We start from the raw sequence: 24,630 nt of genomic DNA, 5'->3' as shown, positions 1-24,630 counted from the left end.
TCAAAATCACCAAATTAATTTTTTTTTCTCTGTAGGGTAATGTCATGAAAAAGCGAAATTTGAAAAAAAAAAACAAGGTTGTCAGACAAAGTATAAAATCTGCCTCTGAAATGTAGTGAAGTATACACATAAAGTTGCTTAAAATGAGAATACTCAAGTAGCCCTACATTGAGTTTGTAGTAGTATATATACACTACTAAAAATTTGTTGGGGATATTGTGTGCATATTGCACCGGATATGCAAAACAAGTCAAATTGAATGTGTAGCTTTATATTTGGGGGCCTAACGCAAATAAAAAATAGAATACGTCAAAGAATAATAAATAAATCTGAGTCGCATGTAGTTAGCTATAAGCTTATTCCACGACTCGGAAAAGTCCTAATTTAAATTATGCAACTTGACAATAATACTGGTCCACGTACAGTACTGGTCCACGTACAGTAAAAACCCATTTGGCTGCAACAAATGTAGAAAAAAAGGGGAATGACCTGATTAAAGAGTGAAACCACCGGGCTTTCTCTTGCCCAGGGGTCGCTGTGTCCTCGACAGGAGAAAAGCTCCAGGTCAAAGCTTTGCTGTTTTCTCCACTAGATGGCGGGAAACACAACAGAATCCGAGGCTGTAGAAAGAGCCGGGCTGTGTGGCCTTGTGAAATGGCGTCCTGACGAGATGGTGCTCCAAGTTATTTGCCTAGTCACCACTAGTCTGACATAAATAGACCCGCAGCGAAGCTGGAATTTACACTTTACTGGAGTAGAAGTGAATACGCTGCGTTCAGGTGCTTGTAAATGACAGTTTTCTCCCTTATTCAACAGTTGACAGCCGATAAGTTCGGCCTAAGTTGACCACACTGAGCGCTATGTGTTTTCCTCGTGGGCCTCCGTAGAGATAACACCTCGCCAGATAAGAGGACGTACTCCGGCAGCCGCACACTCCGAACATTTTATACGAGCTATGTTTACGCCTCTCATCTGTTCGCCGCCTCGCTTGACCGAAACTGACGCAAGGCCTCATGGGAAGTGTATTTCGCGACGTCAACGGCGACAGAGTTTGGACGGTCGCCGGAGAAATACACTTCCCACAAGCCACCGCGTTGTTGTTAGCGACCCCCATCTTGTGTCCTCCTCATGAATATATATCAGGCAGCATTTGCGTAGGAGGTCGGCCGACGTTCATTTCATATTCCGGCGCTGTATTTCGGTCTAAATGGGACGCACAGTCACGTCTCCGCCCTGATCTGTCCCCGCGCCCTGCCTCTTCACAGCGGACTGAATCGCTAAAATGTTTTTTTCTGGAGCAGCGGAGGAGACTCCGACGGGGAGAGGACGGCGAGAAGTGAATGACTACCAGTGGAATAAGTCGGCAACACCGCCCAGTCGGCGGACATTTACCACGGCGGGCACGTATTCAGGCTTTTAAATGTAGAGGTTGTAGGTGTAACCAAGTGCGCACCGTTATTTATTTAGAGCGGGGGACTTTTCATTGGCAGAGATGGAAAGTGTGCAGGCTGTCGCTGAGGATGGCGCGTCGGATGGAGGCGCGACCAAGTTAATGAAGAAGCCCAGCGGACTGTCTGTCGCCCGGGGGACTCCGGCGGATGATGGCGGTGGACATTCGGCACCCTCCCGCGTAGAGGCAAAGAACGGGACGAGCCACGCTCATTCCGCCTCCACCGTGGGATCTAGTGCGTCAAACCGAGCCGTGGCGTCTAATGGCCGGAGCTCATCCAGCAACTCCAGCTCTCTCCTGTTGAGACGGAGGCGCTTGAAGAGGAACCTCTCCGCCGCAGCTGCAGCCACCGCCACCCCAGCTGTCACCGCCGCCTGCGGCGCCAAGATGAACTCGGCCCTGTCCTCTGCGTCTCTACACACCCGGAGTCTGGACAGGAAGACTCTTCTGAAGCACCGACAGAACATGCAGCTGCAGCCCGCCGATCGCGAGTGGGTGAGAGCGGATCTCCACCGGGGCTCCATACATGTCCACGACAGACTGACGCCCTCATATCCCAGACCGGTCCTTTGCACTATGGACACCACGGCCGGCGAGGTGGCGCTCCGTCTGAGCAAACTCTGCAGTAAGTCGAGCTCCGTTATGCGCATTTTTTGTAAAGATAACCCCAAGACTGACCAAAATGGCAACTGCAATGTGAAGTATGAATATAATGACAACCCGTGCAAGGTGAATGACGACTCGAGTATAAAATGCAGCCACCTGACTGGCCTGGAATCCTCTGAGCTGAGGGGCCATCCCAGTGACAGGCTGAGACTGCTGCTCATGGAGAATGCAGATGAGAGGCAAAAGCAACAGGACGTTGATGGAAAACTTTTCACCCCAGAATCAGAGTCTCAGGACAACATAACCTGTTCTCTGTCCGACTTAAATTCTAACTCTAACATAGACACCCCCAACGATGACGACTCTGAGCACAGGAACGGTGTGGACAGCTATGGATTAAATTCTGGCTCGGACGTGGAGAGCAGTGCTTTTGATGACCTGAGCTCCGGGGCCCGGCTCAGCGAGCACAGGGACTCCCTCAGCGATGACATGGTCCTGGGCACGGAGGCGTCCATCCTCAGCCCCTCGTTCGATAGCGCCACAGAGGGCCACGACATGTACGGCAGCTCCTCTGACGAGCTGGAGCTCGACTGTCCTGCGTCGAGCTCGAGTATGGACCCCATCTCCCAGCATCACACCAATGGGATCGCTGCTGTCACTGCCAACTACCAGCAGTGCAACATGGAACATTTAAACAACATGGCAAACAATATGGGAGCAGAGAGCAGACTCAACCAACACAGTCTGGGCAGCCTGCCACCCAGCAGTAGTGGAGGCTCATTGTCAAGAGCCTGTTCTACAGGTAATACACCTGACATCCAAGATCCGGACTGTGGCCGAAGTGCTCTAAAACCAGGGCTGACAGCAGATCACAATGGAGATTCCTGTGATTCCAGCCCCACGCTGTATGTTCAGCTGCATGGTGAGGCTGTCAGGAGACTTAGTCCAGATGAGAGCCCTCTGCAGATCCAGAACGACTTTCTCTTTAAGCTTGGATTTAAGGATCCATGGAGAGTTCAAGAGGAAGGCCTTAACACAGAAATCGGCTCCTTGTTACGTTTCTATGCCGGTAAGTTCAATGATGTGATGTCACTGCCTCTGATCGGGTCTCTGCTCATTCTAGGACTTGCTGAGGCCTTGCCCTGTGGCACACTACACACTTGGACTGCAGATCCTGAGTGTCGTGGTGTGTGTAACAGGTTGTCAACCTGTATCCCCAAATGAGACCGGTGCATTACTGCAGGTGTCCATCATTACATCATATGAATCAAGCAAAGCAACAGTTTATTTCCACCTTGCACGTTTCTCAATTTGATTACTGACCAAACTCTGGATGAAGATGGATAGTGGCATAAGCCCGAGAGTCTAATGTTTTAAATCCTTGCAGCGCTGATAAGAACAGGCCCACATGTTGCTGATATTGCTGTCACACATTGTAAATGCTGTCAGGCAAGGTGAATGCAGCACAAGACCTCTGCTAACCGCAGAAGCATTGCAGAGGGCTATTTTTAAAAGTCTAGCTTTAGTGTTCTTCCCAGTGATGGTTAACAGGTTCGACTTTAACTGTGTGGTGGCTTAAATGGGCCACAGTGAGGTCATGGTCTGTGAAAGCTACCTTTGACTGCGTGACTTTCTTTAAAGTTTCAGGTCTTTTTCTGTCTCTTTCCGTCCTGGACTGTCTTTTTTGGACCGTAGCAGCACACTGTGCTCCCATGGACACGCATGACATCGCCACAAAGCCATCCCCACAACTTACGGTGCTCAGACATGAGGCCCTTTCCGGCTTTTGCCCCATTATCATCCTAATGAAAAGCCTGAATGCCTTTGTGGTTGGATGGAGAGTAGGGGTGGGAGCGGTATGGCTGGGAGGACCATAAACCCTCTCTGTGGACCCAGTGAATTCTGGTCATTGAGATGCTGCACAGTGCCTGTCCTATTGGCATCCAGTGCGGCTGCTGTCACACTAACTAACTGCCTGCCAAGCTGGGTTAACGTGCTCCTCCAAAGCCCAGGAAGCCCTTTTCTTTAACACGCCACTGCCTCCACCACTGCCGCTGAGGAGAGTGAAAATGGGAGAGGGGGGGCAGTGAAACTGAGTGTCTGGTAAGGACAGTTGAGGATAAACTGCTTGGTCTGAGGCAGAGGCACTAACAGTCTCTAGCTTCCTGTCTCGAGAGGCTGTTGATCTAGAGGTCACTCAATATGAAGCTTAAAATGACATGCACTCCCGTTCACGGTCACATGCGCCCTTATGATGACCTAGCGTGCTCTTGAATCCCGGCTCGCTTGAGGTAGAATGATTTCATTTAGATAGCATCATACGGCATGCTGCATGAGCATGCTCGCTGGGGCTCATGTGGACGGATGTGCATTTTGGGAAAAAAAAAAGAAAAAGAGTCCTACACGAGCTTGTGCAGTCAGCTGAGCTCAACCAGCAGTAGCGGCAGCCGCTACAGGCGGGCTAGACTAGTCCTCCGAGGGCGACGCCTCCACATCCCATGTGAGACAGCTTAACTGTGGTCACCTGAGCTCTCGCCACAGCCACCCCCCCCCCCCCCCACAGCCAATAGCACCACTCAACACCCAGGCTGCTCGCTGCACAAAAGGCCTAATTCTCATTCAGTGGAGACACACACACAGATACATTCACTCTAAAGAGAAAGCAGCACTGATGCTCCTGTGACATGTCTGGCCCGCTCCTCTGTCGTCTCCTTACGCGATGGAGGCATGTGAGGAATGCACGCTGGCTCGTCTAGAATGTCAGGCACGTCTGCTGAGGAGGAAGTTGGGGCGAGGGAGGGAGGGGGGGACGCTGTGCTGACACATGTTGAGCTGACTTTGAATGGTTGTCCTGCCCAGATAGTGGAGATAGGACCCAGTCTCAGCTGACTTGCTGGCGGACTCTCAGGCGCAGCTGCCACAACTGTAGAGCTCAGTCACAATGAGGGCCTTTCTGTCCGCATGCCTTTGCAAGCAGAGTGGCCTTTGATACAGGAAGTCCAGTATCTAAACTCTCTTTTATTATTCAGTCGCTCAATAAGAACACTGTGCATCTTTGATCCTAGACATGACATAGATATTGAGCATACAGGCAGCCGGTAAACTGGCGCTGCATCTTTTAATAAGAGTGACAGATGAGGTAGTCAGCACCCGGCGCAAGATGATGGGAAGAGGCTGTGAACTCGAGGGGGTTGCCACGGCGCATCTTGCCACATCCTTTTCGGACAACGCAGAGGCCAGTCTGACTTTGAAGGGTTCAGGTCGTGCTCTGAGTGCACAGACTCCGCAGTGGTCAGATTGAGAGAACTCACTTTGCCCTGCTAGACTCGCACACGCACGCACGCACGCACGCACACGCACGCACGCACGCACGCACATGTACAGAAGGCTGCCTAGATCAAAGGGCCGCTGTCCTCTTTGGCAGCCTGACGAGTGATCCTTTCAGAGCTGCCCACACAGGAGCCTCTTGTAATGCCGAGCCAGCTTTATTAGAGTTTTGAGTACAAGGGAAAACAGTTTTTTTTTTTTCTTTTAAAAAAACATACTCGGACTCATATAATCAATACATGCGCTTTCAGTTGCTGTGAGGCCCAACATGCCACAGCACTAAATAAAAAAAACAAAACTCCTCTTCCTCAAGAGGCTTTAACAGGGTTTTTCTAGATGTACTCCCGAGCAGAGCCATGATTTAATTGCCCATTCAGGTAGAAGTATTGGGTTCAGGTCAGCGCTGCTCAGTCAATAGGGCTTCTGCTCCTAGGACAGTAGATCCTCGGCCCGGCCAGTAATGAAGCTGCCCCCTGCTTGGATGGGTCTGGTCCCTTTTACCCAGAGGTAGCCGTGTGTCTGTGTCTGTGTGGACTAGCAAGAAAAAGGAAAAAGGAAGTGGCATACTGAACCCTAACACACATTGGCACAGGGGTTTCCTAGAGGCGGAGGACTTTGGAGTTCTTAACCAAACCAAAGCAGCACACTAAATAATTTAGATTCATTAGGCTACTCAGCTTTGCAAACACTCTCTTCCATGCACTTCAAGCATATCCCCACCGTGTTTTAGTGAGCTTTCTGCTTCACCCTATTAAAGCTGAGATGTTTGCCTTTTTTAAAAGCAGTTTCTTGTAAACGTAGAGGGGTTTTAAGATTTGGCCTGCTTTATGAGCGAGATTAATGAGCGCTGGCATATACTGGCCTAGAAACTATCAAGGTATTAATACCTCCAGGTTTATAGCTCAGGCTCCTGTGGAACACAGTCAGGCTCGATAACAGTTTCAATAGCGCTGCACCCAATTTTCAGGTAATAATCCCGTGTTGTCTTGAGTGTCTGCCAGCAAGGTGAACTTGGCAGGAGGAATTGTTCATGCAGAAATAATAAAAGCGGAGATATCTAATTGAGTGTTGCGGATAATGGCTCTGCTTTGACAAAACAAAATGCACCTGCTTACAAGGTTCCTTTCTTCCTTTCCTTCCTTCCTTCCTTTTTATAGCTGACAGAAAAAGGTAAAGGTTATAATTTGAAGTTGTGATCGCGACTGCTAATGGCATTTTTTATTTCTCTGTTACTCAAAATAACATTGCTTAGCGCACTCCTTTATTGCGTGTTTTTAATATAAAGCTTTCTCTGCAATGATTCACAAAGCAAATTTGGATTTCATGCCCATTGCCTCGCCGTTATTGAGGTGCTTATTTACAAAATTCAAATAATAACATACTATTTTATTGCTTTGGGGCCGAGCTACAACTCTAAGGCCGTTATTGCAAAGATGTGCGTCTTTGTCATCACCTGGTTTGACCTTACAGCGTGTTCAGCTGACCGAATAGCATCTTTTTTTAGGAAGCAAAACAGCGTGATAATGTAAGACCTGGAAGAAATACATCCTTTTTAAATGTGTGCTTAGTAAATGTATTCTTACTTCTTCCACTACCTGCAGACTTTTCTCTTGTTTTTCTATACGTTATCGCTCTTTCCCAACTTCATTTTTGGTCATAGTCATCAGACTTGCAAAGTAGATGACCCCAGGTCCATCAGTGGAATTAAAAACAAAATAAACACAATACCAGTATTGTTAAATGGCCTCACAGAAACATAAAACTTCAATATCCTTACGTCTCTCTGGCTTCAAATTGTTATTGTCCTGCTCGAATAAAGTTTAAATCAATATCAGATGCAATAAACTAAAACCACTCAGCTCTCAACAGACACATGAGTAATGGAAGCTGCCTCCTCCGAGTGATATGATGTCCATAGACGCAAGATGTTAACATTTTAAGAAGACAGTGATAGTTCAATTACTCTAAAAGCTTAGAGGAATCTCAATTCACAACTGTGTCTCTCCACTTTAACCTCAGGCCCTCTCTGAGGAGGCAGCGGCTGCTGACGTGATGACTTAAAGGACTCTGCAGGGTTTAAAGGCTTAATGAAGCTCCCAGCTTTCTCCAGCAGGCTGTGGCAGCTATTAAGCAGAGAACTGCTCACTCTCGTCTTGTCTGCGCCGCCACGTCCCTCTCTCCGTACAGTCAGCGCGCCAGATTGCGCCCACACTCACACTTGCAAAATTTTTTTCAAAGGCAGAAGGAGAACAGTCTGCGCAGATTTTTGTCATTGTTTTGTTTTTATGATTGTCCACCGGTTATCCTGAGAACAATATGAGAGATCCCTCGTAGAGGTTTAAGCTTGAATGAATTTTGCCATTCAAATGATGCCTCAGTGGTCAGGAGACATTTGTGAATCGCACAATTCGCGCATCGGCCTCACTAAAACCCAGCTCTGGTTTCCAGAGCTACAGCGTCTCCATGTATGCAAACACTGCGGGGAGGCTGCCTCATCCTTTCTCACATCCATGTTCTGGGCTTGACAGCTAATGGTCTTTCTAAATGGCCTGTTGCTGAGTCATTATGTAATTGTGTAATCAGATTTCACACGTTCCAGAGCTCAAATCTAATACGCATGTGTCGGTGTTCGCTGAGATTCTTTGCGTTCACCAGTATATGCCTGCCCCCGGGATTTCAAAAAAAGTAATCAAAGTATAGATTCATGTATTAAATGTCTATTCACGTGCGAGCCACACGTGTAGAAGGGGTCTCAAATGCAACGTTGGCCGCACAACCTCGGCACGGAGCTGATTTCTCCACACGTGTGCGCGTGTCTATTGAGGCAGACATGGAGAGGATGGTGGTGTCAGCTTGTAGCAGTTAAAGCCAGGGGAGCTGTTTTCTGTCTAATATAGATTGCCTTCTTGGCTGACATCCTCCCACCCTCTTCTCCTCTCGCGCCGAATATGCCTCCCTCTCTCAATTTCTCTCATGATCGATCCCCCTCCCTCTCCTCCCGCTATCTTTCCTCGCATCTCCTCCTCCCTCACACCATCTGACAGTTTCCATTTATCTTCCCATATCTCTTTATCTCTCCCTTGCTTATTGCTTTCCTCTCTGAGAATTACTGGTCACCCTCATAACTGTCTTAAAAAAAATATTAATGAAAGGCATAGGTACTTATTTTTACAGCTCTAGCGCACTTAAAATCACTCTTTCTCACTACCTCCTCTGTGAGTGAGTGTACATGCTTCGGTGTTTAGTCCAAGCCGCCAGTGGAAACAAGTTTAAAAGAAACAGAGGAGCACGCTATTAAAATCCTTATTGCTCTGTGGTAAGCAGCTAAATCTTTGCTGAACAATGTCACGCTGATATGTCACTCCTGTCTGCCTGCCGGCACATTCTGAGATAGGGAATTGGGGAAGGGGGGGGCAGGGAAGGGCAGCCGCTTTCCCTGCCTTATGGGAGCAGACCGGCCCCTCGGCTGTCTGTCAAACTGCCCATGGCGAATGCTTCCCAGAAACCTCCGGGAGGGTTGTGGAGTAGGTGGTGTTCTCCACAAGCAAGGGCGGTGAAAAGGTCCTCCCTTCAGCGGGGTCATGGAGTAAGGCTGACTGTCCCCCAGCGGAGGGCCAGTCCCTGCACGAGGAGGGGGGTGGGATTAGAGGCAGGCCAGCAGGGGCTCACTCTCCACAGCTTTGATCAGCAGCAGCACAGACTAATACCAGGCAACATCTGCAACCCTCAGCATTAAAGAGGCCCAAAAATTCCGATTAGGGAACACACGGCCTCGCTTGCCGGCTAGTGTACAGGACAGAACTGTGTCAATTCCTGGATGGGAGCTTTTTTTTAAATACCACCGATCCAGTGGTGCTCACACTGATTTGTTTTACAAAGCCAGAGTCTCTAGAGAGGTTATTTTGCATTATGTTTGAAATTCCAATCGTAGCGTTTCATCTCCTTGAAGGCACATTTGGTAATTTCAAAAGGATAACTTCAGTTAGGTTTTGGGCCAGCTGTTTTATTTGCTGGAGATCTTGTTTTTTAACAGAGGCACCTTACTGCACTGCAGAAATGGGCTGAACAGATGTAGTGTTAGGCCAGCAGTGTTACATGAATGGAATTCAGAGCGTTACCAAACTGTCCCCAAATCTTTGTTTGTGTCATCTGGACGCAGCTAGATAAGTTGTGTTTGGGTGGAGCTGAGCTTGTTTCTATGGACTCTGCTCAAACAGAGAGACGGGGCAGAGTTGTTGATATGAATTGACCTAGTTTAAAGTTCATCACTCTCAAAAATGCTGAAGTGCAGGAATGGTACTTCCTCATTGGCTAGTGTTTCTTTGAAAGGGAACAGAGGGACATAGATGTACCGGAACAAAGATGCACAATTGTATACTGCACAGGTGCCACACTTGGATCATTCTATTAGATGTTTATATTTTAATCCTTTTTCAGCATTATCTTACATACTAGCTTCTTGGGTACACCTGTGCAGTCTAATGCAAAACAGTAGGCCTGCTGTAAACCAGTGTTGGTGCTTTATTGGAGGATATGAACAAATTATTTATATCATTTCCTTTAGTTAAGGTTGAAATGCCACAATGTCAGTTCACTCGTTTGGTTTTCTGGCTAGTGCCTTGGCTGTTTCGATTCACTCCGATTGGTTTTAAAGCTCCATTTCCACTTCTCAAAAAACTCTCAAAAAAACATGTGTATGCTGACCTGGTGTCAAACTTAGCTTGTGAACAGAAATAGATCATTTGGCAGCTAAAGAGTAAGCTTATTGTGTTACACTGGGATGAGACCAAAACCAGATCTAAAGGAGAAGGAATATCGGTCTTCCATTCATCAGGTGACACGTGACTCACAAACGAATGCTGATTTTGCTCTGCATCTGCTTGATGTGTAAATAGAAAACTGTTTGCTAGCAAGTTAGCCATGCCAACCTTAAAGGTTAATATGTCAACAGCGTTGTGCTCAGTTTGTTTTCATGACTTCTAGTGGCCATACAATCAGTTGTTTAGGAGGAAGGGATCCTTTCAGGAAGTTATTTTCTCACGAATGGAGTACTTCAACAAATATGTTAATGTGTAAGCAACTTTTATTGTTGCTGGCCAAATTGGCATTTCTTATAACAGCTTTATGTACTACTGGTATTGTGTGTAACATCCTTACCTTTTAATTACAGTGCAAAGTACAGAGTACAGCATTTATCTTAAATATGTTGTATGGAAAAATCCAAATACAAGTACCACAAAATTGTACTTCCCTGATTCCAAAAATGATTTGGGCCAGGTAAAAAGGAAATAAAAACAGAAACAACAGCAAACAAAATGTGTTTACTCACAATTTGTTTTATGAAGTGTAGAAATATTCTTTGTAGAGCCTGACTGATAATTGATACTTGATACCAATATACACACATTTTTTTGCGAGGATCCCTGACATGTTATCAAACAGATGTGTCAAAGATAAGTAATGCAGGCAGGATCTTTTGCAGTTCAACAGTATTGTCTACAAACAAGTTTTCATATTGGTGCCTTTTGGACAACATATAAGCTAATACCAATATACCTGTCATAGGTCTATATCAGCTGTTAATGTAGGCCAACTGATATATTGGTCACACACTAATCCTTTTTTTTGTTATCAACTTTTTATTGTTTTACATGGGTAATATTCAAACACAACACAACAATTAACCCCACCCCCTACACCTGGCAGGAGTCCAGTCACCTTATAATTGGACTTGGTAGGTCAGTATGGAGGAGAAAATAAAGGAAATAACAAAGGGAGAGAAGTTACATGACAGCTATTTTGAAAGATTTTATGAAGATAGCTGCGTGGTATCATTTGGGGTCAATGAATATAGAAGATCTTTTACTTTGTCAGTAAAAAAAGCCTAGGCACTTGTGGTGGATTGGATGGCATTATGAATTCTAAAAAATCATAATTTTTGGGAGGGGGGCTCCAATCTTTTTTTGCAATAGTTACATACCTCATCCTTGCTGGCCCCTTTTCATATCCAGTTGTGAATTTATCACCTGTTACTAATCAACTTGTTTACCTGTTGAATGTTCCAAACAGGTGTTTTTCATGGTCGTTGTTGCTCTGTCCCAACTTCATCATCAGATTGTCAATAAGCAGATATTTACAAATATCGATGAAGTTGAAGTTTAAATATTCCATATATTGTCTTTGAATTATTTTCAATTGTGCAAAATTATATATATATATATATATATATATATACACACACACACAAAATAGTTTTACTACATAAACGCATGTTCAATTGCAGGATATTGAATTCTGTTGAATTACAGAATTCAATATCTATTGAATTACACTTGTTAAATTGCTTGGCCAGTAAAGGGCTGAGGTTTGTGAAACTAACAGTCCATTTCTCAGCCCAGAGAGGCCGAGGGGAGACACATCACTGCATGTGCATGTGCCAGTCTCAATCATTAACATGGCAATTTGCTTGTCTCTTGCTGTTAGCTGTGCAGTTTGATAATCACCCAGGCCCTGGAAAAAAAAAAGAACTGTGGAGCTGTCAGCTGCTCTCACTTTCTCTGCCCGTGTCCTTCACCTTTGCGATTCTGTTTTTTGCTTGCGCGGCCGGTGGCACCCCGTCTGTAGTTTCTGTTTCATTTGTGGCGTCTTTTCTCATGAATACAGTTGTTTCGACTGCCACCCAGTTCTTTTCTGGCTCTCGTTGCTTCCAAGTCCCTGTGGTTAAAGACTTCCCCTCTTTGGTTCTTTTTTTTTTCTCACTATCCTCTCTCTCTCTCTCTCTCTCTCTCTCTCTCTCTCTCTCTCTCTCTCTCTCTCTCTCTCTCTCTCTCTCTATCTCTCTCTCACACTGCCCTCCCGCCACCCAGCACCCCCTCACCACCACCACCGCCTCCCCCCTCTCTCTCCTCTCAGTGCCACTGTGTTCACATGGCCCCTGCATGTGACATGAAGCTGAGCCAAAACACCCCGGATGCCCGCTTCAGCCCTCCGCTGTTCCAGACCTTGTTAAATTTTAAACAAAACAAAAGAAAAGGAAAGGAGGGAGGAGTGGGGATGGGGGGGGGAGTGAACACGTGGGGCCAGGGGAATGTGCAACAACATCACAATCTCATTCATTCACTCGTTGCTGTCCCTGTGTGCATCATCAGGGGAGAGAGAGCAGCCCTTTAATTCTCACTCTCACTCTTTCCCACTCTTGTTGTGTGAAAGCCTCCCTCCTTTCTCTCTCCTGCTCCTGAACCAGACCGATTGTAGCTTTAACCACAGATCTGGGGTCTGATTACTTTGTGGCCTGTCCGTCTGTGGGATTAAAGAGCAACTGACTCTGTAGCCGCTGTCTTCGTGGACAGCTTCCTTCTCAATTACCCCGAGGCAACTGCAGCCCATCAGGTGCATTCTAGCCGGACTAGAAATAATAACAGCCACTGTTTACCTTTTATTATTGCTTGTGCTCTTACCTCGTATGAATCGCCTTATTACTCTCCTTCTTTTTTTCCCTGACAAAGGAATGCCACAACATAGCAGCTTTTAATATAAAGTCTCCCAGACCAGCTTGGATGCCCACAACGTCCCAGTGGCTTGCCGCCAGATTTAGCTAAGCTACCAAAGGCCTTCATAGCTTCTGATAATGAAAGGCATTAGAGGTTAAGTACAAACAATAACAACGATGTGCTTATCTATGTGTCAGTGGCGTACCCTCAGGGAAACACAAGGAAACTGAAAGTGGTCCGACCGCCTTTCATTGTGGATTAGCGGCTAATAATTCCAATCAGCGGGGCAAAAATGATGTCACGTAAAGACAGTTTCTTGGCATCATGCATAATGCATTATGATAGATGAGACGCTGGAATCAGCTGGGCCAAATTTGTTGGCAAACTGCAACTAACAGCATGCATTGTTACAGGGCTATTGTTTGTGGTGATTGAGTCACTTTCAATTGGGCTAACTGAATAATCTCACTGGCTGTTTTATGTGTTTAGGCTTTGGTGTGTTTGTGATATCAAATGGCACAAATATGTCTCTTTAATATCCCTGTTTGTGAGCAAAACATGTTCAGACAGCAGCCTCGAGCGGGCTGCAGATTTCGGCCCATTATATTATATATTACAGTACAGTACACTGCACTGGCATTCACCCCGTCTCTTGCTCACTCCACTGCTATTCTTGTGCCGCATCCATGAAAATGTTGCTGCCGCCTACTTAAATCTGCTTTTCTCTACTCAGGAATCTGTCTACGCGTTGATTGGTAGCACATGCTCAGTGCATACACAAGACATAAAACCACCTCTGTTCACTGGGAAAAACAAACGGTGACATGTCATCTTTAAAAAAAAAAAAGTCAGACTTTCTCTGTAACACATGAAGGTAGAATTGCTACGATGCTAATAATGCTACTGATACAAGTAACTATAATAAACATTGTTCCTACAAAGTCTTGAAAGTTTGGAAAATGCTTAATTTGAACCGTAATGTTTTCATGGTTAGCAATGTGCTTGAATTTCAAATTTATTCTTCAATATTTAGAAATGAAATCATCGTGTTGTCACATCTGTTTGTTGTGTCATAGCGGCAGAATCAAGAAGCATTAACTAATCATGATCAAAACATACAATCACAGTTAAAATGAACAGCTAGTAAATAAATGTGACAGTATCCTTTGATCGCTGTGGATAAGAAGGACTTCTATAAACCTTTTTATTTTTGCAACTATATAACAGTTACTTAGATGTAATGATAAAGGCTTCAAGTGTCTGGAAAGTTTTGGTTTGGGTACCCTGAAAGTGCTTGAGCTTTACCCTCCAAAGCTAGAGTCACATTGTTGCAGCTTTGAATCACACAACCGCTCATATAATTGTCATTTTTACCTTTTTATCTCAGTAATTTAGCTTTCGAAATGGATGCTTTGAATCCCTCTGGGTTTGTGTTAGCAGCCAGAGCGGTGTAATGCACACTTAACACAGTTCGTAAATCAGAAGGTAGGTTATTTATGCTGTGTTGAATCTCGCCAAATGTCATAGTCTAACGTCTCACCCGGTGCTGCGACACAAACAGTCCGCCTTATTATCTTTTGCAGTTTTGCCCTTTTGTGACCTTTTAAAAATGTTCTCCCTCTAATGGACATCCATGCTGGCCTTCAGCAGAGTCTCCATTAACACCTCAATTGTTGAGTGTCAAAATGAGATTAAACTCTCTAATTAAATTGGAAATCCAGCAAAATTATTATTGGTGGAGGGCCTCGGTGAAATACAGACAGTAGTTATGCTAATAATTTTTTACTTTTTGTCAGTCAAAACTTAATACAGCGTGGGTGATTCTGGTGACATTAAAATGAAGTTAAACTCGCAACTGACAACTTTTTAGCTACTGATCATTCTGAAATAAATACTGTTGGCACCGTGTAATCGCTGTAAAAAATGACATCATGCTTGTATAGATTAGTCCCATAATGGCCTCAATTTTTCAGCAAAAATGAAGGATGCATTACGGCAGAAAGAAATCAAGTCTGCCACCGTGCAACCAAAACAGGAAAAGGCACAGTTTTCCGTGGTTGCTATCCCCAGGCAATGGTGGAATAAATGGAATAACTGTGGAAACTCTAAACTCCAACAGAAAAAAGGACCCATGTGAAGGAGGTGGTGAAGAAGGTGAAGAGGGAGAGCGATGGAAACCAACCTTGTTAATTTGTATAGCACTGAAATCTGGGTCAAATTTGGATTTTTTTATTGTCACGTTTTTGCTTTGGACAGCAGCTGGAATGCTAGCAATAGCCATATTTCTAACATTGTGTTTGCGACAGCAACACCAACCGTAATACCAGAAGGAAATGCGAAAAGGGGGGAAAGCTGTCTATTTCTCCTTTAAAAGTACTTCAAGTTGTGAGACTCTTTTCACAGAGGATGTTGTATTGTGAGGGTGAAGTTCACTGTGCCCAGTATATTATTATTGATTTTGGACTTAGTTGCTATATAGCTTCAGTGGCCTGTCGGATTAACTTAAAGAGAACCTATGACGCTGGTATTGAGGAAAAAGACACTCCGGGAAGCACTTTTCGATTAAAGGCAATATTGACCACGACTGTGATCTTGTCGAGAATGACCATGACAACGATGGGAGAGAAAAAGAGTTTGATGGTGATGGTGGCGAGTTCTGAATGTAAAATGTCCACGCTTTGTTCCTATCAGCGACAGACATTATTAATGCAGTGGTACAAATGAACAGGGAAACCCAGGGCGACAAACAGGCGGAGTCCCCTGCAAGCTAATTAATCACTGACATACACATAAACACACACACACACACACACACACATACATACACACACACACACACACACACATACATACACACACACACACACACACATACACACACACACACACACACACACACACACACAAACTCACGTGCTGATGCGTGCCCCCTCAAACACATTGAGCTCTAACCCTTTTTACACGACATCAAACCTTCACTGGCTCACCAATTAGCGTTCTCATCGCGCCTCTTTATCCTCCCTATCAGAGGGAGGTGTTGTCAGCCTGCTCCTTTATCGCTGCTGTCCCTTCATCCCCGGCTCTCACATTTCACCCTCCCCTGATGCACTTCCCAGGGGGGTTGAATGCTAGGTGGGTAAGCCTAAACCTCTTCGTCTGGGAGGGGGTTATTGTGCTGGTGCTTAAGACGACAATGCCTCACTCCCATCTCTTTCTCGCTCTCTTTAAGCCCCTCATACTGCGCAAGGCGCTGCACTTTTATCAAGGCTGTATGGAGTGCTGCAGAGACAGGCTACTGCTGTATGCAGGCCATTAGCAACTGCTGAGTGACAGAATGCGGAGGCTGAAGTGACACAGTGATGCTGCTGATGAGCAACTGGTGTCCTGAATTATGAGATGATATGTGTGCTGGAGAAACTTCTCACACCATGTGTATAAATCTTTACAGAAATATGGGAAGCATTATCAACATCCTGTTCTGATCTTGCCAGTTGGATGGCTTTATCCATCTCTACTTGACTGTTCTTGAAATGTATGACAGATATTGTAGGTCAGATTTGTAAGAGAGGTGATTTTTGAGTCTCATTCCGAACTCATCAAATGGTTACACTTGGGAATGGCGACTGACTTAAAATGCAACTCCAAAGCCTCAGTAGTTGATGAGTTGGGAATGAGACACAAAAATGGACCTTTAAACTAGAGGGGGCAGACTATTGTTTATTGGTGATTGCTCAATAATTGACAACAATTTGTTCTATATATTGATGTATCTTGTGAGGCAGATGGATGGATGTGATGGATGGAGGCCTAAATCTATGCACTTGTGGACGTACCAGAGTGGTTCAGACCAGTCGGATGAGGAAATACTGGTAGCTACAGGCGAAGTTTAGGACTGACTGCTGGTTTGAAAACGACAATGGCGACTTCTAGTCGGCATATATGTTACTATAGCAACTGTTATATCAGAACTGGAGAGTATTTCAGTAGTGAACAGCACCGAGGGCTTTTCTCAATGGAAGACATGTTTTCGCTGTTCTATCAACTGGCCTCAACCCGATTGGTTGAATTTGACAGATGGTTTGTCCAATCACCTGCCAAGTATTTTCAGCCCACCCCTTTACCAAACACTTTCTAAGAACGACCTCCCAGCTGGTTCTGTGTAGCAAACCATCTGGCACGTCAGGATACAAATTGAGCGAAAATAGTGAAAAACGCCAGTCACCATTACCTAAAACCCAAAGTGATGCAGAATTCAATGCTATAAAAAAGCAACTGTAGCACACTGCGCTTTTTGGGCTAGTGAACTATATTGTAATTTCACCAACTAGGGCTAAAGAATTTGATAGATATGGGAAGTTACCAGGCGGGGGAAGTCTAACGCTATCAGGTTGCATTATGGGTAGAGTTGGATGCAGCAATTTGGAATGTGATCTTTAGAAAGAGGATATTTCCTTTTCTTGCAACTTTATGCAAGTACAATATAGAACCACTGGAGTAACTCGACCAAATAACTGAAATAAAAAGATATTATAATTGTCAGTTATTATTATCATATATTAATTAATAATATAAAGTCAAGATGTTTTCCACAAATCCATTAATTGTCTAGTCATTTTGGCGCTGAACTTGCTTCGCATTGATCGATGAAGAGAAGAATAAGTATAAATATAATGGAGCTCATAGTGGGGATTCATGTCTAAGCTCATTGCTTGTTTTAAAGCTCCGCCGGGCAGAAAATCCATCACAATGTTGCCATACATTGTTTGTCGGCCTCCTGGATTTGCCTTAATTGCGTCTTCACGACGCGCCCGCCTTCGTGCCATTGTGCATGCATCGCCCGTGATCGGGCCTGATTATGTGTTCTCATGTGTTACTGAGAGAGCTGTAGGACTGACGGCGACCGCTGCATCATTCATGAGTGTGTGCCACCCTGTGCCTGGACTGCAGTGACCCGTAGCTGTCAACAGTGTATCCTTGAGCATGATGGCACAGGCTGTGCTGAGGACACACTGCAGGGACTGCTGGCATGTGGAGGGCAGTGGGTGGGGCCAATGGGGATGGGTGTGCCATGCAGTCTGGGGCATAGACAGGAAGCTGCAAACACAGAAGAGAGCTGAATAGGATTCTAATATTAATGCATTACACTATCTGTCGCCTTTTTTTTTTTTTTAGAAGTTCTCTTTTCACTTCTCTTCCTCTTTGGGGCAGGCTGAGAGAATGAACAGCTACAGAGCAGAAAGCCTGAGCCTCTGTGTGCTACCTAAGGACACTTAAGCAGGATGGACCTCTCCCTGACATATTTCAAAGGGAGGCTGGGGCTCTGTAAGGGTGTGAGGAAAGTGAGGTCAGATCGTGAGTAAGCTGGGCTAGGAAATGGTGATTCCCTGCCAGGGCGGACACATAACACCACTCATACTTTCAGTCAGGACGGAAGAAAGCAGGGAGAGAAGAGAGTGTGAATGACTGCTGGAGATATTTAAGCCTGACGTTATACATCCCTTTCAGGAATGGGAAATGGAGGATGATAAGTAGGTAGAACGCGAAATTTCAGTTCAGCCGAAACCTTCCTTGCCCTCTGAAACATTAAAATATGCATACATAATTGAAACCTCTCCGGTCATAACCTATGGGTGTGTGTGCGCGGGCTAGCAAGACAGAGACACGTTACATAACTGCATAACCCCCGCTCTCCTGCCAGTTTACTATCACACAACAGCAACTCAGTTCACACGTGTGCAGGCTTGCTTTATTTTGTGTGTGAAAGCACAGGCTCCCGTTTGTTTCTCACGCTTTCACGACCTGCTGGTAATTCATTATTTCCCAACATGGGATAGCCTTCCCATTCCACACTGATGAACACGCTCTATCATGCATTTGAACCCAATCTGCGTGGAACGGCATTACATAAACACTCGGGAGGCTTTGACGGAGAATACATCTGACCTTTTGCTGGCAAGATATTAGGCACCCGCTGGAAGTGAGGGAGACATCAAGAGTCTTTTCTGAGCTCTTAGTCATGAAAAAATGGGAGAAACAACGAGCACTATCATCACTTTAATTCAGCCTGGCACTGTGTGATGCAAGCAATTGTCAGGAAGCTTTGCTTGTTTCCTTGTTCCTCAGAAAATAGCTTAGATTCTCTTGTAGCATCTGTGCTCACTTTTGTTTAAAGGAATCTAAAACTATAGGACGCTGTGTCTGGCTTTCCTCTTTAAAGGATGATTCCAGCATATTAAGATCTTAGTCCTATTTTGATCGGTATCACCATTGTATTATAATCAGCAAGTTATTTTCTAAGATTTAGGAAAGAGATGACGCGGGTGAAAACAAGTCCGACAAGGCACATTTCCAGATAAAATCTTGTCAGCGCAATCTCAAGATTTCCGTTCAGGTTGATGTGACGACACCTAATAATGCTAATAAATCTTGATACAATGCCCTGTGATCTGTATGAAGAAGGGCTGGTCATTGCGATTATTTTGTGAGAGACTGCGATTGCAGATTGCAGCCTTTCCCTACCGTTCCCACGCAACACTCGAGCCGATTTGGACACTGCTAGCTGAACATCTTTTCCGGGACATAATGGTTGTAGTTGGTCGACTTATTTAGCAAATCTTCTTGGTTTTATGGATGTTCTTAATTTGCTGCTTTACCAACTCTTCGTTCACAGACAGGGTGATAATATTGGTCCAAGCGATGTGAAATTGCATTTTTGTAAAATGTCCTTGTGGAAGAGGAACCCCAAATCCCCTGCCAAATACATGCACTTAAGTCCTCCACAAACCTGGGGAAAACACTGAATATGTGTCACAATTGTAGTGGAAATGGTCATTTCTGCATTTCATTTTCACTATGAAAAAAAATATCAAATTTGGCAATTATGTGATTTTTGGGGTCTCTACCTAACAGGCATGTTCCCTTTCATCTGGAGAATACGATTTGTCAGCCGGGGCATCTCTGTAGCCACACAATGCTTCATTTATAATGTTTTCTATGTTGTGACGCATTTCAACTTTATTAGAAAATTGCAGATCCACGTTGCAGATGTAATAATATTTCAGTCAATTGTACAGACTTGCTTTGATTATTGATCACTGGGGGTCGAAACGGCAGAGGAAGACGATCACCTTGCACAACATGGAGTTTCGTCCAGTGTGAGCACGATTAATTTCCTGTGAATCCCTGTAACACGTGCATATCATTTTAATCCAGCCTTGGGATTGCGGACCCCGCCACTGACAATGCAATCTACGTCATTCAGAGGTGACTGATGATGTGTATACGTGCAAGCCACAAATCAACAATTGGATTTTATTTGATTCGTATCTGAAGGATTACAACTTTAAACAATCCCGCAGGTTAGCCAGATGTAGTTTGATGAGAAACAAAGGCGAACAGAAAAAATGGACACCCAAACTGTTTCGTTGTAATCGTGCTTCACAGCTCACGGATTGTGTTCTGGTTTGATTTTTGATTGTGCACTCACACAAACTACATACACTACCAGTTAATGATTAAAATGATGGCCAGAACTCAGAGACTCATGCTGTAATAGACTGTAATTATATTTCAGTGTCCTTTCATGCATCATCTGACACAATTATACATTTTTAAATTTTGTCAGCACAAGAGGATGCAGTTAGTTGTCTGTGTTTTTTTGTTTTTTTTGCCGGTCTTGATATTGAAATTTACAGCTGACTGTGATTAGTTCACCTCGCCTTACAGTCTTTCTGCCTGAGGTGACAGGATATGCCTGTGGGCAAGTCCCTTTCTGTCTGTTTCTCCATATATTTGTCTAGATACACAGCATCTTTTTCTACATCTCTGCAATCTCTGCTTGGCCTCATATTGTTTTCTCATTCCTTTCCATTCTATACATTCTCCGTACGTCCACCCCCCTCCCATCTCCTACCAGCATAGCTCCCAGTATTCACGCTGTGTGCTGCAACACGCATCGATGGACCCTCATTATATTTTTCCTGTGTGCTTTTATTAATGTGTTTTTATATACACGTTCACCCACAAACATACTAAATAATTCATGTGGGGGCTCTGCACACTTTCACCGCCAGCCTCACAATCATAGTCAGATTTAAAAACCCATGTATTATATTAATTTGTGGCGTGCACCCGCAAAACACACGCGCAAAAAACACACTCATATTGTATGCACGAGCAAGCAAACACACACGAGGGTGAAAACAATCCCTGGATGTTGTGTGTGTGTGTGTGTGTGTGTGGCTGATCACTGGGCTCGTGTTTTCCAATGTAAGGTTTCGTAACGCACACTCATTACATAACAGCAGCAGGAGTGTTACTGGGAAGTGTGGAGGGGGGGGGGGCTGGGAGAGGGAGCGCACAGCTATGTACGTCAGCATCCTACCCCTTCCACTGATGGAGGGAATCACTGGGGAAAATCTTTCTTTTGTTCACACACTGATAGCAACACCTGCGATCCGAAGCATCCACATCGCAATTTTCCTCCTCGTCCGCTGCATCTGCATCTGCATCTGCATCTATTTTTATCCAATAGTTATTGAATTACATGATGAAGCATGTTCATGGCTCGGCGGGCGGTGTGAAGGACGGTGCAGTTCATGGAAAAAGCTTTTACTTCTTTTACTTAAAGGCACATAAGTCATTCACTTCAAAATTCATGACTGCACGAGGTGATTTATGAACCTCTCGTAGTTCCTTTTTCCAGCTGTCGGGCGCAAGAGTTATGATTGCATATTTACACGTCATCTGCATCTGTTTCTGCTTCTGCACATAAACGTCTAACGTGACCTGATCTTTGAAGATACCGAGCGGAGTGGGTGTCTCCTGCTGTGCATGAAGAAAATGTTACAAAATTAAAAATGCAGAAGAGCAACTGAGTGTACAAATGGGTCAATAAAAAAAATAAAAAAAATCAGCATTACTGAGCACACTACAAATCCTCCCTCAGGTCATCCCCCCCTGCCATAATGCATCCCCACAGTGCCCCTACAGGCGGTGGATGGTAATGCATTGACCTGATAACTTGAGTTGTACAAGGCCTTTAATAGCAGAGGGCTGTTTAGTTCCCTTCTCCCCAGGGGCAAAGGGTAATAATGGTTTGATGTGGAAGATATTGCAGGCTGTGACCTCATTTGGATTCAGGATGTGTTTCACTGGACTGGGAGAGGAGGTTTTGTATATTGTCAGTGTGTGTGTGTGTGTGTGTGTGTGTGTGTGTGTGTGTCTGATTGTGTCCTTCCCGGTGACATGCTTAAGAGAGACGAGCTATCGGGAATTTGAGGGCATCCATCTAACTATTAATTATCCACTCCACCCTCTCCACTGAGATCGAGGGGCATCTCATGGTCATCTGCGCCCTGGCAACATATTTTCCCCGGCCCCTTCTCATCTCACTGGTGCTGCTCCCCAATGCTACATCGCCCGCTGAGACGATTGGGGAACGAGGGGAGGGAAAGAGAAGAAGAAGAAGTGTCACCTCGACTGAGCTGTTTAAGCTGAAGGATGTTCAGTGTCTGACAATAGAAAGGAGCACAAAGCAGTGTCACTCAGCTTTTCCTTGGAGGGATTCAAAGCACTCCTCAGCCCTCTCTTGAGAACAAGGCAATAAATGTGCACACACACAGGGAGTTGGTCACCCTATCGTGAATTATTTGGTGAATATTGTTTTAATATTCCGGATAATGCTCTGTACTGTAATACTCTTTTCCCACACATTCACAAGTGTGGTTAAACCCATCTAAAATGCATATCAGTTTAATCGCATTTAATGGTTTTATTAATTAAAGAGATAATGAAAGCAAGCTCCAACATGGATGATTAAATAAATACTCATCTAGCTAACCGACTGCTTGTGGCCCTGTCAAAACACTACAGAGTTTCCAGTGGTTTATCATGATTTCACTGTTGACTGCACTCTTGACTTGGGTGTGCATCAATACACTATAGATACAGTAGAGTCCAAAACAATTGGGTCAAGGCTATTTTAAAACAAAATGACATTTAAACAAAGAAACATGAACAGGGGTATAATCCAAAGTTAAAAAAATAAAGTTTACAGGCATGATAGCAGCAGTGTCCTTGAGCTAATCAATAGCATTAGCATAGAAACATTCTCATTGTGCAAGTGCTAACATGCTTTGCTAACAGCCTTTTTAATGTTTATCATGTTGACTGTCTTACTTTAGTGAGTCATCATGCTAACATCTAGCTAATTAGCACTAAAAACAAAGTACAATGTCGTTTGTCACAAGGGTCACAAGTATTGGGCAGAATAAAATGTTGACTTGATGTCGTGCTACATTAAAGTAAATGCATCACTACAAATGTTAACGTCACTGTGGCGATACAGTGAAAGTCAGTAGCAGGACTCCAGATTACCTTTTTCATCATCGTCCAAAACATCCCAAAAAACATCCCAAAGTGAATGTACTCGTCTCAAAATCAAACTGTTGTCTCTAGTGTTAGCTTTTAAAGTGCTTTTACCTCCAAACTGTGTGCAGCTGGGGTGCCAAAGTACATTTAATAACTGTGAACTTGTTGCATCGCCACATTAACCTGTAGTTCTCCGTTAAGCATTACACGTTCCCACGAAAAGAAACTCTGTCCTGCTCTGTTAGCTATTAGCTTCATCAGTTGATTGCTATTAGCTCCCTTAGCTGTTTGCTCCAGCTAACTCACTGCAGGAGTCTGCTGCCCACAGGCTGCTAACTAGCTCTCGTGCCGATTTGAACATGGATTCATTGTTCACAATATAACACTATCAGTAAAGAATTGTGTTTCACCTGCTGACAGTGAGTTCACCATGTCTCTTCAGATATTAGAATGCTATATTTTTTAGTGCAGACTGTGCACTGAGTAGCCAGCCAGTGATGATAACTAGTGCCAACACAGCACTGCAAAAGATAAGTCTGGCTATAAGGCTGTCACTGTAGGGACAGCACGAGAAGACGTCCTTCTTGTAGTCACGGTATAGTTTGTAATTTGCTAAAAGATAATTGCACGTACATTCATACAAAAATCGATTGTCCCTGGGACCATGGCACCCTGTTAGTCTCAAGCCCTGGTTAGTAGGAGTCATCTTCTAGGGACCATAAATGCCCATCGATTAGTTGTTGAGACATCAGTCCGGACCAAAGTGGTGAACCAATCCAACAGACTGATAGCCACTCTAAGAGCTACTCTGCTAGTGTAGCTGAAATATAGCTGTCCAAGTACTTTGCTGCTCGTCCTTGTTCGATGTTTTGACTGCTAAATATTTTGCTAGACATTCAACCTCCCCCCCAGACAAAATATAAAAAGCACTCTAAAATGCTGCACCTGTGCTTTTCAAAAAGTGAAGACAACACCACTGGCGTATTTATGCTAAACGTGATTTAAAGTAACAGGCAGACGCATGTAGGCATGTGCGAATTCCGTCACGCACTGTGATAATGCATAAACATCTTACTTATTTCCCATGCAAACACGTACCTCATCTTCTTATCACTTTTACACAAAGGACAGCTTGACACATTTCACACATCAACACCTCCCGAGCCTTGGAGGGGGTGGCAGCCCCTTTTATCTCCACGGACCTATTTGTGTGAGTACATCTGGGAACTTTTAAACAGGACGCTTGCATCATTAAGAACCTGCTAATTAAGGATCACTCTTTTCCTGAAAGCCGTGAAACTGTTGAGGCTTTTTAAACAACCTTACTTGAGATTTGAGGCCGCGTGTTGTGTGTTTCGCCGCCCTCGCGCGCTCACAGTTCAACAC

General features: G+C 44.6%; 1 protein-coding gene across 1 annotated transcript in view; it reads left to right on the top strand.

The window, feature by feature from the left end:
* The first annotated feature begins 1,141 nt into the window (after positions 1-1,141).
* phlpp1 (PH domain and leucine rich repeat protein phosphatase 1) overlaps positions 1,142-24,630 on the top strand; it is a 50,260-nt gene continuing 26,771 nt past the window's right edge. Inside the window, exon 1 of the mRNA XM_030402930.1 lies at positions 1,142-3,125. Coding sequence (XP_030258790.1) covers positions 1,493-3,125 — 1,633 coding nt within the window. The 5' untranslated portion in view covers positions 1,142-1,492. The remainder of the gene's footprint in view (positions 3,126-24,630) is intronic.

Source organism: Sparus aurata, chromosome 21 (genome assembly GCF_900880675.1).
Source record: "Sparus aurata chromosome 21, fSpaAur1.1, whole genome shotgun sequence".
Classification (NCBI taxonomy): Eukaryota; Metazoa; Chordata; class Actinopteri; order Spariformes; family Sparidae; genus Sparus; species Sparus aurata.
This window is presented reverse-complemented; position numbering and strand designations above follow the sequence as displayed.